The sequence below is a fragment of the Sitophilus oryzae genome, unplaced genomic scaffold (assembly GCF_002938485.1).
Source record: "Sitophilus oryzae breed Bouriz unplaced genomic scaffold, Soryzae_2.0 scaffold_637_pilon_pilon, whole genome shotgun sequence".
Taxonomy (NCBI): domain Eukaryota; kingdom Metazoa; phylum Arthropoda; class Insecta; order Coleoptera; family Curculionidae; genus Sitophilus; species Sitophilus oryzae.
Window position 1 is genome coordinate 2,802,553 of NW_022147237.1, and position 21,387 is coordinate 2,823,939.

The 21,387-nt window shown below is 31.4% G+C and overlaps 1 protein-coding gene across 1 annotated transcript in view; it reads left to right on the top strand.

Annotated features, from left to right (window-relative positions):
- The first annotated feature begins 556 nt into the window (after positions 1 to 556).
- LOC115887785 (voltage-dependent T-type calcium channel subunit alpha-1G-like) overlaps positions 557 to 21,387 on the top strand; it is a 34,395-nt gene continuing 13,564 nt past the window's right edge. The window contains exon 1 of the mRNA XM_030907282.1: positions 557 to 918. Coding sequence (XP_030763142.1) covers positions 774 to 918 — 145 coding nt within the window. The 5' untranslated portion in view covers positions 557 to 773. The remainder of the gene's footprint in view (positions 919 to 21,387) is intronic.

Genomic DNA, 21,387 nt, shown 5'->3' on the forward strand with positions numbered 1-21,387 from the left:
CTATGCTCCAATTTGCAGCTCTCTGATCAGCAAATTATAGATTAATTATAGTCAATGAGACAAAACTTAATATTTATTATTTTTTTGTGGTCAACCGTGGCTTTATTTATTTAATAAAAATATTTATTTATATAAATAGAGCGACCTGCGAGCCGCCAATTCAAGAAAGGCAATGGCAAACCACTTTGAGTATATTTGCCTTGTAGAGCCTCTCAAATATGCCGTTTGGATTTGGCGATAAACTATAGGTTCCGTGTACTTGTGAAACACTGATGCAACACATCACAAGTACATGCAAGATGTAGCCTTGTAGTATGCTATTGGCTTTGCTCATTGAATTAGTCACATAACTGAAAATATAATATTTTGGGTATCGTCTTAAAATTAATTTAATTTTAAAATTATTTTATACTAAATGACAATAACAATCGTTAATCTTGTACAGATAAGTTTTCATAGTTATATTTTAAAATTATTTCCGTACAACTAGATCAAATTAAATCTAACTCTATTTTTCCTATCTCTAAACTAAATCTTTCTTTCTGTTCCAGACGTACTTTCCAACGAACAGCATCCTGTGCATTGTGCAATAGATATCGCGATGCCAACAGACGTCCCCCTTCCATCGTGACGTCACGGCGCCTTTCACCGTCCGTTCGTAGTTGCAACGAACGACGATGTGGCAACCTTGCCGACGCATCTTCGTCCACGGCGTGTTTAAATAATGAAGGCCCGGTAAACATGAACGTCCCCTGAGTGCACCGCCCACTGCGATGTACTATAATAACGGAGCGGGCTACACACACTGTCGCACCGGTTCGGACAGTGTCATACATCGGCGTAGTTCGGCAGCGATCGCGCTTAGTCGGGATGTGGACCCTTTTGACAGCGGCGAGTCAACATTGTCTGATCTCGATGGTAAGTAATTTAGTACAAAATTGCAATATATAGTTCAATAGCAGTTTAATTAATATCGGTTCCCTTTATACAGCGTTTACATGACTTGGGGGTAGCTATATGTATAGAGCTGGCTCTAATAATGCCATTGGTAATTTAGGAAGGTGGTGTGATAAGCACCACGCATCAACCTACGCCTATTATAATTGTTAATCTCAAGTACACATGTTGTATGCATTCAGACTAAATTTGTAGATTATATAGGAGGGGGAAAATTCATCACCCCGACTTCACAGATCTATAGTGTCCCCCTTTCTTGAGTTATAACCCATCATACAGTCTCAGAACTTTGACAAAAACAAGTATCTGTGACGGTTTTAAAGAAGTAACAGAGGTACCAAAATTTATGACACAAATGGTTGTCGCCTCGGCGCGCTCGCTGATGAGGTGATCTGGTATTTCCTCATTTTCCAGATTCATCATTTCCGCTTTAAGTTGGTTTTTACTTGGGAAGTAGAACGGTTCTGGGGTCCAGTAATAGAGCGTGTTTGCTCCTTTTCTAGCTAGATTGATTGCTGCTCTTCAATTTCCTGTATTTCTTATTTCTGGTACTTCCTATCTAAGATAAATTGTACGCACCTTTCGATAGCATATAGTTCTGTCTGAAGGATGATGGGGTTGGGTTGGTTAGGTTAGGTTGGGTTGCTATTCCTGTTCCTACTTAGACTAAGTTTCAGCCTAGTTGCTTCTTAGTGTCTGCTGCAGATTAAGATATCTAAAGTTCTGTAAAAAGTTTTGCTATAAACACAACGTTACTACTTAGGATGGCTGCAACGACGTCCTGTAATCCTGCTGTTAAAATATAACAGCTGGTTTTTATATATGAAAACCAATTGTTATGTTTTAACAGCAGGATTACGGGACGTCGCTGCAGCCAGCCTTAAATGTCTAAACTATTTAATATACAACTTTATTCAATTTTTATAACTAGGCAAGGAAAGTCTAACGTAAATCTGTTAATCACTACTGTAGTATTATAAAAATATATAGAACGCAATACGAATAAATGAGAAACGAATATATATATACCAATAAAATAAAACTCTCTCTCTCTCTCTCTCTCTCTCTCTCTATATCTATATATATATATATATATATATATATATATATATATATATATATATATATATATATATATATATATATATATAATTGTTATAAGAACGTGAAGACTTCAATTATATTTAATAGGGTTACAATGTTGTCAAAATTTCTTCCACTTTATATTAAAAAGAAACGTGCCTCATATGTTTAGAAATTATGCAAAATTTTATTAATTTGGTACTTATAATATTTAATTTATATTTTATTACATATTAAGTCGATTAATATATACAGGGTTAGTCTTAAATAAGTCCAAATGTTTTCAGGACTGGTAGATCTCGATTCAAGAAACATATTTTCTCTTTGCCGTTATTCATATAAATCCAAAATAACCGAGTATTTTGCTTGCCAAAAAAGGTGAATTTTTGATAAAATTTTGAAAATTTTTTTGGATTTTCTTTCTTGTAAATTTAAACTACTACTTATGTTGCCATATTATCAACAAATTATGTTTTTTAACTAAAAACTAAAAAGAAATTCAAAATCTTTTCAAAAAATTTCAATTTTTTTTTGCAAAAAAACCTCATAATCGTGTTTCTGGGGTCAAAATTTACTACCCCAAAAAATATTTGCACTTACTCAAGACCTGTATTTTATAAATCCATTGCACGATTAGAAAAATGCCATCAACAAATTACAAATCACAAAACAAATTCGTATAGAATTACAAATTCCTTTTAAAATGTAATCAAAGAAATAAATAAATCCATGTTAATAAAAAGTCAGCTCGGATTGTCATGGTCTCTAATTTTAAAATTTAGAAACAATGGCAGCCCAATAAGATATGTATATTATTTCATAACTAATCGTTGTCTACCACTGGCTACCATTAACGCATAATTTCGCTATTATTAAAGCATAATACACTAATATAGAAGGTATTGATATTGAGATGAGTCAAGAGTACCGTAAACAATATTAACTGAATAAACATAGTTTTTTTATTAAGTAATTAAAGAAATATCTTAAATTTAGATTTTATTTGGTCATTATATAAAAGGAATGACATTTTTAGGCCAATTTCTAACGAACAAGTTAGAACGAACAAGAGTTACCTATTTTAGTGGAATAATAAGAAACAAGAAAAATAACGTAAAAGTAGCTGTTATGGCAGTCAATATGCAATAAAGTAGTTAACACTGTATAGTGTCTTTATATTATGATTTCCACATCAAAATAGCTGCGTAGGCGAGAATAAGTCGTAATCCATCCGTCGACAAGAGTAACTAATTATTTAAGATACTGTAGTAAAAGCATTACATGAACTATATTCTTACCGATTAAGCTGCTTAACTTACAAAAGGGGTTCCGCCTTACCAGTGTATACCTCTAAAGTTATGTATAATCCTATTATTTACAATGAAACACAACTCATATTTGATGCGAATAATGTACTGGAGATAATAATCTTTTATTACAATAGTATAATGTATACTCAAGGGGAATTAGACTGGGTAACGTAGACAAGATTTATATTTTGTAGATATTTAAAGTAAAGTTGAAATGAAAATTTCTTATGATAATTTTGGGTTGTCAAAAATTGATGTGTTTTTCAGAGCAGAGTCAAATTTCCTATATTTCACTCTATGCTCTTATTAAAATTTGCTAGTTTTTAAGGGTAGTGGCCAATGGAATATATTTTATGTACTAATATTTTTGAAAGCGCTTTTTAATTTAAAATATCGGTATGTGAAAAATAATTGAAAATTGTAATACTATTTCTATATTGCAATATCAATGATTCAAAATTATTTGACAAGTTGAATGTTATCAAAATTAACATACCACCCAAATGTATATATTTTTAAATATTGCAATCAAACATTGCAGTTCGATTTGATACGTCGATTTTAGAGTTTATAAACGAGTTCATGCTAACAATGAATAAACTTTTAATTAAGAAAGTTTTATATCAACAGTGTAGATGAAGTAAAAGCCAGAATACCGAATTTAAATGGCGTTTTAAATATACGTTCTTTTTTATCCACAATATCTCTTATAGTTACATACCTAGTAAAAATATATATTAAATGTAAAATAATTTCTATTTTCGGCAAAAACAAAAATTATTTTCTTTATATCTATACTTCTCTCAGGTACAACAGTATTAAAATATACACGAATATAGGTTAAGCTTGGGGCAGATAATGAAAATTTATTTTTTTCTGCTGAACAGTGCAGCCATTAATCTTTATTGTCCATATATCTTTTAGGGGTCTGCTCGTTGGGGTCGACTCCAAGATAAGAACATTCTTAATTAAGTTTGTACAAAAAATAATTCGTGTTTTAGTTTTGGTGTTACGTAGTTCCTTTGTTCATATATATATTAATTAGATTAAATGTTTAAATTACCTATTTTTTATATATGTATAAAAATATCTGAAGGAACAACTTACTCTTTGTTGACTTGTAATTGAGACTTGTTCATAGAATTGAAATGAATTGGATTGAAAATTAAGTTATAATATCTTAGTTGTTGACATCGCAAAATTCTCCTAATAACTTATATCCAGTAACTATCATTTCACAATAGTTTTTTAACATTAAATACTTTAAATCAGTAGACTACTTATTACCATAATTAATATGTGTTGTTATTCCAAATTAGCTAGAGAGAAGATTAGATATAATTTAGATTAAGTTTTAATAGGTAGCCAATTCGATCTCTAGGGTATCTATCTTTTTTAAAAAGTAAAGCAACTAGAAGACTGAACCCTCAATATAGCTCTTTGTCAAGAATGCATTTTTCTCAAAATGTCAATAATAAAAAAGTTTTTCCACTTGTAAAGACAATTCGGGATATACTGTATATTTACAATATACAATAATCAAAAATAACTTAAATAAATAATCATCCAACATGATGTTGAAAATGAAAACAAAGATAACAATCCCTGTATGCATAGATTACTCTACAGATTCATTATGTGTTCGAGGTTAGGAAATATCGTTATATATTTTATCTGAAGGACAGATTTTTAAATTTGTCAGGTAATGTTTTATATAATTCCACAGCATTGTCTTAAAGCTTTGGCATTGTGAATTTGTTTAAAAATCTGATAGGTCTTTGTACTATTAAACTTCGCGATATTAACTTGATTATTAAATACTGTGACTGGTTCTGAGCAAATAAACGATAAATAAAAGTGGGCAAAAACCATTTTTGCCACCAAAAAGAGTTTTAAATTTTCTGTAATTTATTGGCGCTTATTTTATCAAGGCGAGGATAATAGAAAACATAGATAACATAAGATGTGATAACTGGGAGAGTATAGTTGTTTACTATATGGCTTTAATATTTTCTTTAAGCGTATTATATTAAATTTCAATAAATTTTATTAATAAATTACTGTTTCATTGAAATTTAATTCAAGAACCATGAAAATTACTTCGCAATATTCAAATATCCAAGAAAATATAATTCTTAATTACTTTTATCAAATGGGCTTAGCGATATTGTATTCATTATAGATACAAGATCTTCCTCGTAATGATGTTCGATTTGATTTTCGACGGTTCCAGATTTTCTCCCTGTATCGGGATTATAATGACGGTCTCGTTAAGTCGAAGGGGCTTATACCTAATGTGGCTTTCTGCCAGTTTTTATCAGTTCTTTCCGAGCGCCGGATTCGCGGCGCCTTTCACAACGATAAAACACGTGTAGCATAAATAGAAATGAAGATAATAGAATCGTATCCACCGAAATTATGCTAATAACCGATGACTCGAGGAAATTGGAAAATATGTAAAGAAATTAATGAGATTTGAAATATATGAATGGAAATATTTCAAACATATGATTTTTCTTTATATTTTTTCTTTACATACAATTTTTTTAAAAATTATTAATTAAATTCTCTAATAAAACTGTCAGTTGTTTCACAGAGATTACAAGATGATTTATTTTTAGCAGTTTGCATACTTAGATCAATTAATTAAAGACATTTTTTAACTCAGTCGGCCTTAACGCATTGGCAGATGTATCTAACTGTTTAAACATTAGTCGGTACGTTATATATGTATTTTTCTAAGTAATACGAAAAAATTAAGACACCACTTTATGAAAAGCAATACCAAAATCACAATAACTATATTTGCTTATCATAACCTCACTAGAAGTGCGATTTGGTAGTATTTGGTCCAGTGTATATGTGAAAAACTGATGACAATATTCACAAATACATCCGAGAGGTTGCCTACACTATATCTTTATAAAGTATGATACTGTAAGACGATTATTGAACTATTTTGGGTTAAATACATAAAGTTAAGTATATTGAATTATAGTATTCAATATAATACATTATCATTATCATAAGTTCAACATTATTCAACAATTTCCAATTATGGTATACCCTCCTTCAGATATTAAGATAATCTCTTTGTCACTGGGCCCACTGTTGTCTATTTTTGGCTATGCTGGTCAAAGTTATTCTTGCTGATTTTCTAATAAATTGGTCTCAATTTACGTTTGGTCTTCTTCTAGGTCTCTTAATTTTTTGAGGGTACCATGGTGTAATTTTTGTGGTCCATTTGTTGTCCGTCCTTCTTGCCAGGTGTCCTGACTATTGCTACTTGACTAATTTGATTCTGTGGATGACCTCTATTATCTGGGTCTTTTGTCTTATCCACTCTATTCTTTTACGACCTTTCTTTGTTATTCCCAGCATATTTTGTTTCATACAGTGTTGTGCGACCTGCAGTTTACTTACAGTGTCTGTTTTAAGTGTCCAAGTTTCGCATGCTTAGGTCATGACTTGTAGTATACTTTAATTGAATGTTTTCTTCCTTAGATAAAGTGACGTTCTAGATTTGAACATGATTGAGTTCCATCTATTCCATATATGTACTTCATGCTAACTTAATTCTTCTGTTGATTTCTGGTAGTAAAGATCTTGAACGGTGTATTAGTTGCTCGAAATATATATCTGTTTACTGTATACTATTTCCAGTGTTGTGTTATTTATTAGAAAGTATTTTCTGTATACCAGTTTGTTCTATATTACGTTAGATCTTCCTAATTTCATTTTGATATACGTATTATACATAATTATATAATGGTGCTTTGTTTGTTTAATATCTTAATACCAGGTTTGGTTTTGCAACTTATCTGTATACAATGCAATATCATCTTTTAAAGTTAAAAATAAAAATCTTGTTTTGCTTTTATACGATTGTATTTGGACTACCACAATAATGACTATTATATTCTTGTATAGATCGTTTTGAGTAACAGATTAAATACGAACTAAAATATGCCTATTATGTGCTTCAGGAATTGAGACTTTTTTTAGAACAAGTTTTTCAGGATTTTCTGCGGGATACAATGCAATTGTTCAACATCATCTATTGTTCTATATAACTGCAAGGCTTTCTAATAAATATTCAAATTCAAATTCAAATTTCTTTATTAGACCCCATTAAGTTTTACAGAATAATATTAGTATTAATAAATGTGTGTCTAAAGGGATCGCACCGCGATTAAAAAACCGATACAATGGCACAAAGTGCCAGAGTGGTGCGACCCCAAATACAAAATAGAAATAAATTAAATTATAGAAATAAACAAAATTAAAAAAATTAAAATTATATAAAAAAAGTGAAAATATAATTTTATCAGGGATGAGCGGAGATAAGCAGAGAGGCATAATGAAAAAGTGTCAAAACCGGAACAGCAACCACTGACGGGCATATCAGAAGAACAAGATCTCACAAATCAGTCGAAGAAATTATAATATTTACGAATTTAGTAAATGATTTTTAATTTGTTTTTTATAATCTGTAAAGGATTGAAATTTAAAGTTATTAGAAATATTATTCCACAAATGTGGCGCTATGAAACTGAAAGATTTTTGGAAGTTAGCTGTTCGGTGTTGAGGAATTTTAAAATAATGCACTTGTCTAGTCGAACGATCATGGTCAACGTAGTGAAACAATGAGAACAAATAGGGAGGCTGCTCTGTAGTTAAAATTCGATAAATGAATGTCATTAAATGAAATTGTCGTCTGTTAGTCATGGATAAAAGAGATAAATTTTTAAGATGTGGCGTTATATGATCTCTAAAAGGAATGTTAAAAGAAAACCGTAGACACGAGTTTTGAAGTATTTGGATTTTTCTAGAGAATCGAGCGTTTATGGATGTACCATAAACAACATCGCCATAATCAAATAAAGATAAAATAAGTGTGTCACATAATTGATACTTAGTCTTTGATGGTATATATTTCTTAAGAGACGAACAATTCTTCAACCGTATATAAGCAGCCTTTAATTTAGTAGTTATATGTGCCTGAAATGAAAGTTTCGCATCAAAATAAACTCCAAGATTTTTAGTCTCTGTAACAATGGGTATCGCAACATTATCTATATGGATATTCATGTTACCAGCCTTATTTGTAATTTTGTTTATATCACTACCAAACACTATAACACAAGATTTACCGACATTTAATTTTAGATTATGATCCAGAGCATATTTATTAATTTTATTAAGATCGTCGTTAAAATTTAACTGAAATTGTGCCAAATTATTAGTATCTATTCTGCAATAAATTTGAGAATCATCTGCATATTGCTGTAATTCAGAAAACTGTCATTCCTTATCCATATCAGTTACATATAACGAAAATAAAATTGGCCCCAGAATAGATCCCTGAGGAACCCCAGAAATCATAGGAATATAACTAGATTTTTGTTTTAAACTTCCCCGCTTCATGACAACACAATGTGATCTATCTTTTAAAAGGTTTTCAATCAATTCTAAAGAGCCGTCTGAAAATCCAAAATACTTTAATTTTGCTAGGAGCAATGAATGGTCTAGAGTATCAAATGCTTTACTAAAGCCTAGTAAGCTAAGACACGTCATATTTTTATTTTCTTGATTTGTTCTAATATCATTAACCATTTCGATTCCTGTACAATTAAATATCAAAGCATAATCAATTTATGAAAAGTTTATTTTTCAGCCCGATTCCAAAAAACTACAAAAATGAGATGGCGCTGAAAAGAGGCTTTAATAACCTTTCAAATGATATGCTACTCGACCCCGTATTACATTTAAGATTTTAAGAGTGGATGTCACCCCCACGTGGGTTTTGAATTAGAGGCTTCAAAAATAGTCGCATCTTATTTCCCCTTCGAAAATAAAGTTGACGTGTTTCACCATTTTGTCCTTTTCACACCAGAAATGCCTTTTTAAATTGTCTTGTTTTGTTTGAACTGGTACATCCTGTATATAAAATAAAAGAGTAACATAAAAATAAATATATAATATGCAATAATAATAATTTTTGCTCTTAACTTTGGTGAAATGAAATTTACTATTAAATTTTAAAGACATGATTTTTTGGATACTTTGTATATTGTTGGTCTTTTTTAGAAATAATTGTTTGTACCATATGTATTGTATATCCATTCAAACATTTAAAATGAACTCATAAATTGTACAATACACTTTCTGGCAATGAATACCAAGTGATGAAAAAGAACATTTAACAAAAATATAGCTATAAAATAAAATTTTGGCCTATTTTCGCAGTCATGTTTTATAACACGTATCTTGAATGGGCATTAATATGTAGCTAATAATGTAAACGTGACTCTAAATTTTCGTTCCAAATGAGAGTTAATCTTAAACCAAGCCACATTTGGTTTTATTCTTGATAAATATTCCGTTCCTGTGCCGTTTAATCCTGCCGGGGTAAACAAGATTTGAACTTGTCTTGTGATAACGCAAACATAATAAATACGCCAGACAAGATGAGAATTTACCTTGGCAAGGCTGGTGACATAGGATATATATCTCGGAAAATAGACGTCACTCGCGACTGCTTTCTTAGTAATTTGTTATCAGTTGATCTCCAGATTGTTGATTCAGTGATTTTTTACTAAAAACACTAATTTTAAACCTAGAATAGAATAAGTGGGAGGGGGGTTAATCTCTGTGACCTTAGAGATCTATTGTGTCCCCCTTTCTTGAGTTATAACTCATCATACAGTCCCAGGACTTCCTACGGAGACCCGTGTCCTTCACAGTCGAGGAGCTACGACCCAGGCCGGGTAGACGAAACGGTAGCTTGTGTCGTCTGTTGGGTTTAGAGGTAGGAGGTAGGCTCCCGACCCTTGGAGAAGATGGTAACTTGTATGCCACTTGCGGAGGATGGTCTCACGCAAGTGTCAGCCACCTCTCCTGTAGTTCTCTTTGGGTTTGGCCCCTTGAAACTTTCATTGTTACTGTTCCCAGTGTCGCTAGGGGGTTTCCCCACAGCTTCACCGGTGATGTTTTTATTACTATTATTACCAGATCTCATAGTGTTCCCATAAGTCGCTAGGGACTGTCGGTCCACTTCTACAGAGCCTCGCATGTAGAAGTAAGGGGTAAAATAGAATGGGGTGCCTCCCGATGCCCCAAGGTTGAGGCTGTCCTTAGCCCCGCCCGGTATCGTTATATGTCTTGGTGCAATTCCCTGGCCACGACACTACAGTCAGGGACAAGACGATGAGTGAGATGCTTCTTAGACCAAGCCAAGTGCTAGGGGGGATTCCCCCAGCACCTGACCAGGAGCTTCCCCACCAACGGCAAGGTCCTGCATCTCCTAGGGGAAGTGCATTTTAAACCTAACATTTTAGTTTTGTGATATGGCGTATAAAAAAATTAATGACAATAAATAAGTCAAGAAATTTGGACAGCACTAACAAATAGAGTTGTCAAAATACCGTATGATCGATTGTAAATTATTTTTATATTGAGTAAAAATGATTTTTAAATAATTAAAATTCGAGAAAATATATTTTTTTTGAAAATAGATTTGTGTATCTGTAAACGTTCTATCCTTTTTAATTTTTTTGTAATTAGTGTTAATTTTTATTTCAATATTTAGTAAATGACGACTACAGCTTGACTTCCCCAAAATTATTATCGATTGTCATTCCCCAGCTGTTTTGACGCCGTTTTTTTCGATCGTATGGTATCAAGTTAGTGAAATCGTAGACACCTTATGACACATAAAAACACGTAATATATGTTTTCTAGCGTTAAAAATTATATGAAAAAAAAAAATTAAAAGGCAAATTAAAAAAAGGCTTAAATCGCTTAAATCGAAAGGCATGCATAAACTATTTAGAATATTAAATTTGATTCAGATCATTTTCTTTTTATTATATTATTGTTTTGTTATTTTTCTTATTATATCTTTTATTTTAAAATAAAGATGCACACATGAATGGGTTGAAAGAAAAATCTAAAGTTAAAAAAAATAATGCATTTCATTCTTGTTTTTTAAACACTCCAAGTCTTCGAGGATCCATTAAACTTAAAAAAGAAGCAGAAATAAACATGGTCTAGAAGTAAGTGTCAGCTTTTCTTCGGTATGCTTACATAGCCTGTTTTTAGGAATTGGTACTTTATTTAAACAATTAATATGTTTAATCATTTACTATCAATGATTTGGGGAAATACCCAAGATCTTTTACCCGCTATATACCCAAAATGTATATTAGGTAAATAGAGGGTATATTGAATTTGGGTATATACTATTATACCCGGTACGTACCTAAGTATACTTAGTTTGTCAATATAAGGTATTAATTTAAAAAAAAACTGTTGTAAAATTTAACATTAAAGAAAAATCTAAGAATAAATAGTCAGAAAACCACTAGTTAGTAAATGAATGCACAGAAGAGTACACAATAGGTAATAATTTTTATAAAAAACACGACAACACAATGTCGACGAAGCAATTTAGGTGAATTTATTAAATTTATAAGGGGATATCCAGACGACCACATAGTAAATACCCCGGATAATACCAGTAATATACCAGTATATACCAAGAATATAAGTATCTACAATATTCTTCAATGGATATATCCCAGATTTTATTTATATACCCGTTGGATATTTACCAACCGCCCATCACTATTTATTATGAAGTTCGTTCTACGATGAGGCTTAAAAATAAAGTCATACATTTCAGATATGAACACCTAAAATTTTGTATCCTTAAACACTGCCAATAAACAAAAGAATAGTTATTTCTGAACTAGTATTTATTTCCAAAAAAGTATATACAGGGTGAGTTAAATAAGTGCAAATATTTTCAGGGCTGGTAGATCTCGATAAAAGAAACATATTTTCTCTTCACAGTTTTTCAAATAAATCCAAAATAACCGAGTTATTTTACTTTGAAAATTTCCAAAAAAATGTTTGCTAAAATTTTGAGAACCACTTTTCTGGATTTTCTTTCTTGTAAATTTAATCTACTACCTATGTTGCCATATTATCAGCAAATTATGCTTTTTAAGTAAAAACTAAAAAAAATCCAATTTTTTTTTCGCGAAAAAAAACTCGTAGTCGTGTTTCTGGGATCGAAATATACTACTCCTAAAAATATTTGCACTTATTTAAGACTCACCCTGTATTTCCAACTCATCTATTTTCATGAAATGTTTTATACGTTTAACAATTTTCCTTTTGTTTAGAAATGTCCTTACAATATCTATTTTTCGATTTAGAATTCTAATGTTACAGCTGCTTTTATCCACATTTTTAATTTAATATTTCCCAAATCACGTAAGACCTTCGCAACAGGTATTAGTTCTAACGTGCTACAAGTCCTGTTCTATGTTTTCTTGAGTGCCTTTATAGGAACATGACCAGTTTCATTGCACCGTGAGATGGCACCGAGAACGTGCCCAGAATAAAGCCAATTTGTCTGCGATATCCTCGTGGCTTTAATGCTGTTAATTTAGGATAATGGCACTTATTCAACAATTTTCCTTCTAATCTTATTATAATTTGCTTTTGGAACTATGTTCGTTAATGTATAATTTACAATGATGTGAAGAGTATAAAATTAGAAATTATTTTCAACTGAAAATTACTACTAAAATTTTCAACTAAAACAATTAGAAAATATTATTTTCTAATTGTTTTACTTATTAGTTATAGATCTGTGATACTATTCTCAAATCCCCGTAGCTTTAATACTTCTAACTTGTTATAAAATTCAACTATTTTATTTTTCGTTTAGCATATTTTTCTTAAAAATTAAGTATCTTACTGTGACAGCCAGAAATCTATTTTGTATTTGACCAGTGAGTGTCGTATTTTAGAAATTTGTCGCTTTTTACTAGTAACTGATAGCAGTCGCTAGTGAGAGTAATATTTACTAAAACACGCTCTACACTATGCAGAGAATAGATTGAAACATGCCAAGGTCGCCCAACTTTGTCTCATTTCGGTTTATTTGCAGTTGTCTTGACCTATTTCGGTTTGTTTTTAAAAGCGCCTGAAAACTACTCGTGAAATTGCGGAGAAGGGCGTGGGGATTTATTTTTGTTGTTTCCTGTTGTCTTGTTCAATTTTTGACTTTGACTTTTAATTTCAAAAATGAAAATCCAGTTAAAACCCAAACATCCACGCTGTAAAAAGCAAAACAACATGACCAGATTGAACGTACGGGGTCTAGAAAACAACAATACCGCCGACGCCCTCCGGGAAGCCATCAAAGAATCACTTCCACCGATAACTTCAATCTCAGTATTGGAAGCTGATATATATTCCACAAGATTAATATTTGAACACGCGTTTATAATATGTAGAGTAAGAACAAAACTTTTCATTTAATCTGGAGGAATATAATTACAATATTTATATTAGTTAATTTTATTATAATGAATTAGTATACCGTGCTGACAACTGTTACTTTTGGGTCGGTATTTACATGTGTGGAAGTAAATCGCATAGGGATCTTATTAAGTTGGAGTGAGAGAAATGCGACCGACTGACGCGACGCGCGACGGTGTGCTGTTGCGGCGTTGCCGATACGCCTTTCCCTATCAAGTAAAGTAAAATCACGATCCCAAACCGCTTATTTTTAAAAGACCTTTTTATCAAGAGATAACTAGATAAAATCATTAGACATGTTTCTGAGCATCTGAAATGAAATTATAAGGATATCGTTAGGGTGTCATTTTTTTTATAACGAGAAAACGTCAGTAATCGCGAAAATTTAAAAACTCTTTAACACATAACAGGCCATAACTCAAGAACCACTTTAGATATTGAAACTTTTTTTATTTTCAAGATCGGATATTTTACAATATGTTTACATAAGAAAAATTCGATAAGTTGTTTTTTCCATTCAAAAATTGTAAACAGTCCATCTATTTACTTTTAGAGCATAGCAATTTTCAGCAATCGTGTAATTTTTTTATTGATAAAGATTTTCACATACTGCCTACAAAGAAAATACAGCGGAAATATTAACAAAGTTCTTGAAAAAACTACAATCTATTATTTCTAATAGATTTCGAGATATAATTTTTTGAATTCAGAGTTCCAATAGCGCGACCACTATCGAACACCCACTCAATTCCACTTATTTTTACCAAAAATGCAAGTGTTTCTAGCTTGCACTTAAAAAAATTCAAGCTATAGGGAAAATTACAACGACTCGTTAATAAATAAACAAATTAAGTATCACGAGACGTAATTAAATCGTGAAGCTGAACGCATGACCTTTTCCTAGAACTTTAAGTACTGACAGAGGTATTGATTGGGTCGACCGGTCAACTGCGACAAATCTGCTTATCCCCTTCCACGTCTCTTAGCGATGTGCACAGTTTCTCGGTTTATTTCATACCTTTGGCAACATGTTAACTGTCCTCTCTTTGTTCAGTACATTATAAACGCATTGTACTCTTCTTACATACCGAAATCTCGACCCAAGACTAACCTTTGCCCGTCCTTAGTAGTATGTAATGCATCTGAGGAAGATCAAAACGAAAGAAATTAAAGAAGAATTTATTACAGATTATATACATCTGTAATTTTATAAAAGTTGGCAAATTAAAAATCAAGTTACTTTGATTTATCATTAACTAAAAATAGTATTAACATTACAATAAGATTGGTAGTAACAAGTGATATTTGCTATTCTGAATGTTAATGAAACTTTTTCAAATTGACCAGGTGAAGTTGCTGTGAATTACATATATAAATTATTTAATTATAACATAGAATTATTTGCTGAGATTAACCTAACGTGTTAATTAAGAGTTATTAAACTACATGTTAAATAAAAACGTCCACCTACAATTATATGAAATTTTCATACAACTTTCGCCTATTAAAATTTATATTCCAGCAATATCGTACGCATAAATTCAAGCTGAAATAACGGATAAACTCCGCTCGACAAAAACAAAATATATTCTAATTTTTCTTTACGGCCATTCGAAAATGAATATGATCTTTTTTTGTTTGCGATAAAAACAAAATGGAAAATATGAATTGGCCATTTTGTTATTATGGAAAACAAAGTAAGCAAAAAACATATTTATTTTCCGAAACTCGGTAAAAAATCATAGTTTTTTTTCGGAATGAAATATATGATAAAAATGGATTCGCTTTTATGTTTTTATGAAAATTGAGAGTTGTTTTGCTTTCAAATAGATGAGGTTTTATGAAGGAACATAAATAACTTAAGGCACCTTTGATAAAATTAAATATTTATATAGAAGATATACGTATATCTCTGAGACGTAAGAGATACCTTTTTAGCTTTAAGAAGATTTTTTAGTTTTTTAGTAACAAGACTACAACTAAAAATGTATTTACACACATTGATTAGTTCCTTACTTCACACTCTTAGTTTGATTTTGTGTTTTATTTATGAATAGTACATATTGCATTATGTGAATACTATAAGAAACTATACTTTAATTCCTTAAAATATTAATATTTTATGTCCATTCTGATGTTGATATTTTTATATTGTTATTCTTCTGGATAATACAGTAAAGACATTCCCATTTCCAATATCAATATTGCCTTTCTATCTTCGGTTTACAATTCATTCATCGCAAATATTGGAGAAAGCTTAAAACTGAAACAAGATTTTGCCATAATAATAAAAATAAATTTACCAAGCAGAGTGATTCAATACACTTAAGTGCTTTAATATCTATTTCGTATGTATATAATCAATACTTATCATTTTTTTATATATATAAATAAAAAATAGTAGCTGCAAAATAAAATATTAGTTCATCACAATTTTCCAAAACAACTTAGTTTTAAACACTATCCGCGCGATTTGTTAAACATGTTAGCATCATTGTAGGTTTTGGTTTTCATAGTAATCTGGTATGTTTTTTAGTATCATTTTTGAATAATAGAAAATATTTTGTTAGTTATAATGGTCACAAGTCAAGTACCTTTTTACTACTTATTATATATATGTTACAGTGAAAGTCGGAAATTCAGTGATTGTTAACATTCAGTAGGAAATGCTAGCATTTACGCATTGGGCTAATGAATGTGGCATTTTAAGGAGATTTGTCGACTTTTTTGCTAGTAATTTCTAACATTCACTAGTGAAAGTAACGTTTACTACAGATTACCAGTAAAAGTTATTCCATTGTACAGGGCGAGTGTGGTGAGGAAGAATGTTGGTGAAAATTAGAACAAATAAAACTTTTAAGAATATTGGATCACCTCAATATTCAAGCTAATCCACATATCTTAAAATTAAAATTTACTACTTTAGTATATTTATTAAAAATTATAGAAAATAACGATATAATCTATTATTAAAAGGGAAAACATAGTAAACGTTTTAAAGCGTACAAAATAATTAAAAAAAAAACATCCATGCACATAAAATTACTTATTGGTACAAGGTTTTTTTTTAATAAAGTTCTTCATCGTGGACAAAATAAAGTATGCAGGAATTTCCTTGAACGGGAGTTATTCGTCTTTTCAAACCCGCTACTTCGAGTATATCAAAACGTTTAATAAGTTCATTATAACTAGGTTCCTTAATTTCTTTTTTTCTGGTACGCTTAACTTTTGCTACGACTTTATTACATTACAAAAATGAAACACAAGCACTATTACATTCTTTCGAGTACCTTGTTTACCTTAATTTTTCACAGAAAATTTCTTCCATACACACATAATTTCTTGATAATATGGCAACATAGATAGTAGATTAATTTTATAAGAAAGAAAATCCAGAAAAGATCCAGTGGTTCTCAAAATTTTAGTAAAAAATATTTTTTTTTGGTAATTTTCAAAGTAAAATAACTCGATTATTAACGATTTATTTGAAAAACTGTACAGAGAAAATATGTTTCTTTTATCGAGATCTACCAGCCCTGCATATTTGCACTTATTTATGATTCGCCCCGTATAATATATAATAAAGTGGATATTTTAAAAGCTTAACCTTATTAGATATTTTATTCGCTAGTTATTAATCTGACGTACCCGTTAAAAATTGTTTCAGAATAACTGATATTAATATTTTAACTAAATACGTTTTTTTTTTGTTTCGACGGTAGGGTTTGGGATAAATCTGAGAGTATTTTTTCTGTTAAGGCAAATTTGGTGTTTCAAAAAATGTTATCTTGTGAAATTGGTCTCTCTGGATTGTACACCTAGCTGCATTTGCATAAAACAGAGATTTTAATTTTTAAGTCTTTTTTTACTAAGGTTATCCCCACAAATGACATGACAAACTTAAAATGAAGAATAAAAATGCAAAAAACTTGATTATTTTTTTTTCTTTCAAATGGACTTTCATGTGTAAAGACCTTCTAGTCTTCTTCTTCTTCTTATTCATTTTTAAGATCTCGCGATCTGTTAATTTTGATGGGTCCTCTGTAACAGTTCTTGGGAGGTGGACTGCCAGCTGTCCTTCCATCTCTTAGGTGGTCTTCCAGGTTCTCTTTTCCCTGTTCGTTTCCCTTCTAATGCAATTCGTGGCAGTCTTCTCTCATCCATTCTTCTCACGTGGGCGTACCAACCTCTTTTTCTTTGTCTGCCCCACCTTACTATGTCTTGCACCTCACATTGTTCCCTGATGTCGGTGTTCTTAATTCGGTCTCTTCTTGTTTTTCCCATTATTGTCCTGAGCGTTTTCATCTCGGCTACTCGTAGCATGCTCTTCGTTTTGTTGGTTTCCTCTCTGGTTTCTATTCCGTATGTCATGATTGGTCTGATACAAGTCTTGTATATCTTTACCTTGCTATCCCATCTCATGTATTCGTTCGTCCATATTGTTTGCCTTAAGCAGCCCGACATGGCAGTCGCTTTGTTGATCTGGCTTCTTAAGTCCTTCGCTGGATCATGGTGGCTCGACAGATCCATACCCAGGTATTTGAATTGTGAGACTTGCTCGATGATTTTGTCCTGAACTACCAACTTACATCTCACGGGTTCTTTAGCAAAGGTTATGCTTTTCGTTTTTTCTGTAGATATGGTCATATTCATCGCTTGACTGACCTGGTAGAATCTGTGAAGCTGTTTCTGCAGGTCGTCCTCCGTTTCCGCGAAAATGGCTGCGTCATCGGCGTAGCATACCATGCTGATTCTTTTCTGTCCCATTCGGTATCCTATATTTAGTGATGATACTTCCTCTATAATTCTGTCCATTAAGAGATTGAACAGAAATGGGCTAAGGCTGTCACCTTGTCTGATGCCTCCTGGTGTCGGTATCTCTTCCGTATAAGTGTCTCCTGCCTTTACTCTAGTCCTGTTGTTCATGTTTAGGTTGTGGATCGCTCTTACAATGGTGTCTGGCGCCTCTCTCGCCATTAGTATATTGACGATGTCGTAAAGGCGCACCCTATCAAATGCCTTGGTGAGATCGATGAAGCAGACGTATGCTGGTGTATTAAATTCAATTGACTTTTCTTTTAGTTGTTTGATAATGAATATGGCATCGGTCGTGGATCTGTTTCGTCTGAAGCCTTGTTGTTCTTCCTTGTTTGTTATTTGTGTTTCAAGTGTCTCCTTCAAAATACCCGTAAAGAGTTTCATGCTTGTGTTCAGCAGTGTTATGCCTCTGTAGTTGTCTGGGTTCGTCTTCTGTCCTTTCTTGAATATAGGGATAGTTATACTTTTGTGCCATTCCGTAGGTATTTCCGATGTTTCTAAGATTTTGTTGTAAAGGATTTTTAAATGTTTTCCAAACCTTCTAGTCATAAAAAGAAATTGTATTTTCATATAAGATTACATTGCGACAAAGATTAGACAATGATAATTCGATGTCTAATCAGTTACTGTCAACTGTCCAAAAAATATGATTTATTTCTTTTTTCTGTCGATAACCTATCTAAATCAGTATTAAACGTCCAGATGTGAATTCTTTCTTTCACGTCTATTTTCTGTCGTTATAATTAATATTTCATTGGGGTGAAAATAATAAAATCGGGTCCGGCTTTCGTCTGTCACCGGCAAGGATATAGGGATAAATTAGATTTTTTGCGAAATCAGTTTCAATCGAGTCCATTTCCGATATCCAACGACGAAAACACGATAGTGAATTATTGTACGTTTTTCCTTCCTTTTCCAAAGAGTTCTTTTTTATCGAATAACGTGTCTTAAATAATCGAATCTTGAAAATGTATGTCTTACAACAAAATAAAGAAATTGTGAGTGTGAGTTAAAACCATAAAGGGCTAATTAAATTTCCAGAACAAAATATTACTTATTCTTATAAACTAGGAGTTTTTATTATCTGCTGATAGAATTACGCAAAGAAAATAAAGTCCTCCTACTCTGAGTGCCAGCCCACCAAGGGATAAAAGGTAATGAAAAAGCAAACGATTGTAGCTAGAAAAGGAGAGAACACTTCACTAAATGGACTAGAACGATTTTGCTCCCCAAGCAGAAATTTAGCAAATTTATTAGAAATAAGAAATAACCATCTTATTCGATAGTCAAGCAACCCTAAAAGCAATCAACTCAGTAACCATCAATTCGAAGTTGATCAAAGAATGCATAGATGAACTAAACAAATTAGACAAAGAAAATAAAGTCCTCCTATTATGGGTGCAAGTCCACCGAAAGAAGGTTATGAAGAGCGAGAGAATCTAGCTAGAAAAAGGGGTGAACACTCTGTTACGGTTTAAAATTTCACCGTAACTTATTTTACTTATTTTGCTTATTTTTAGGAATAAAACTAAAACTTACTTGAAAAACTTGAATAATGACGTTTAATTAGCTTACTTCTTAACTGTACATATAACTTCTAATAATATCTTATCTATTAAGTTTCTTCACCACAACAATTTCTTGGGATGGAGTTGTCTCCGATAACTGTAATATAAAACCTCATTAATAAAATATTATTATAATATATATATATATATATATATTAATTTCTCATTTTAAAAAACGTCCAGACACCAATTTTCATCCAAATATTGGCATTACTTTAGAAATTAATTGAAAAAAATCGAAATAAAAATGAAACTTCTCCGAAACTAAGCATTTTAGGACATGCATTTATACAAACTTTTTTACTTATTTTTATCTGCAGAATATGCTGCCGAAGTTTCCGGACTACAGTACGGACCACCCTGTATAACGATGTAGACTATTATTATAAGTCTTAAAACATTTTCTTAATTTTCTTTAAAAATATACTCAACAAAAATACTTTTTTTACTTTTATACGAAACTTTTTAGGAACAAATAATTACCATAATAGTGGATCTTGTAATCCCGCATACATTAATTTTTTCGAAGAATACATTTAGAGAGAAGACTAAAATTATATAGTTGAATTCTTCAGGTCTTGCGTGGGAGATAATAGCTTTTTTTGCTGCTTTTTCTATAATGAGCCAGCCATATCGCGAGTAGCTTCTTTGTTATCATAAACAATGTGCGGTGTAATGTTTCAAAACACGAAAATGCCATTCTTAAAAATTAATATTGTAAAGGTTATATTTTCGTTAATGGTAATATATGTATAAGCAAAAACAAGAGAGGAAAAATATACCTAATCTCTGTTTCAAATTTATTTACATATACTGTATCTCTTGAAAACTTCTACCCACATATAGAAAAAAATATGTCGAGTCAGGAGAATAATTTACAATACAGAATAAATCTTAGATCAGAATTACGGTTTGATGTAATAATATTATTAATCAAAAAAATTAAAGAATCAATAACTGATAATTAGAAAGAAAAGTTAAAAAAGGTAAAATCATTAAATCAGACGAGGAAAAAGTAAAAATTGTAACAAATTTTGCACTGTACGCGCGTTTAGCTAACCATGTCATCATCAGCAGATGATTAAAACTAAAATAATATCTACAAATTGAGCCTTTATAGAGGCGCTCGGTTGGTACCGACTAGGTGTGGAAAAGCTAGCCAAGCCAGTCAAAACCCACCGAGCTTAACAGTTAATTATCGAAACTAGAGCAATAGGAGCAGAGACCTGGAATTAGTAATTGGACCATTGTCTTCTGTTCATACGATCTTTGCATTTATTAATTTTGACTCTCTCATATGCATCTAATTGCCT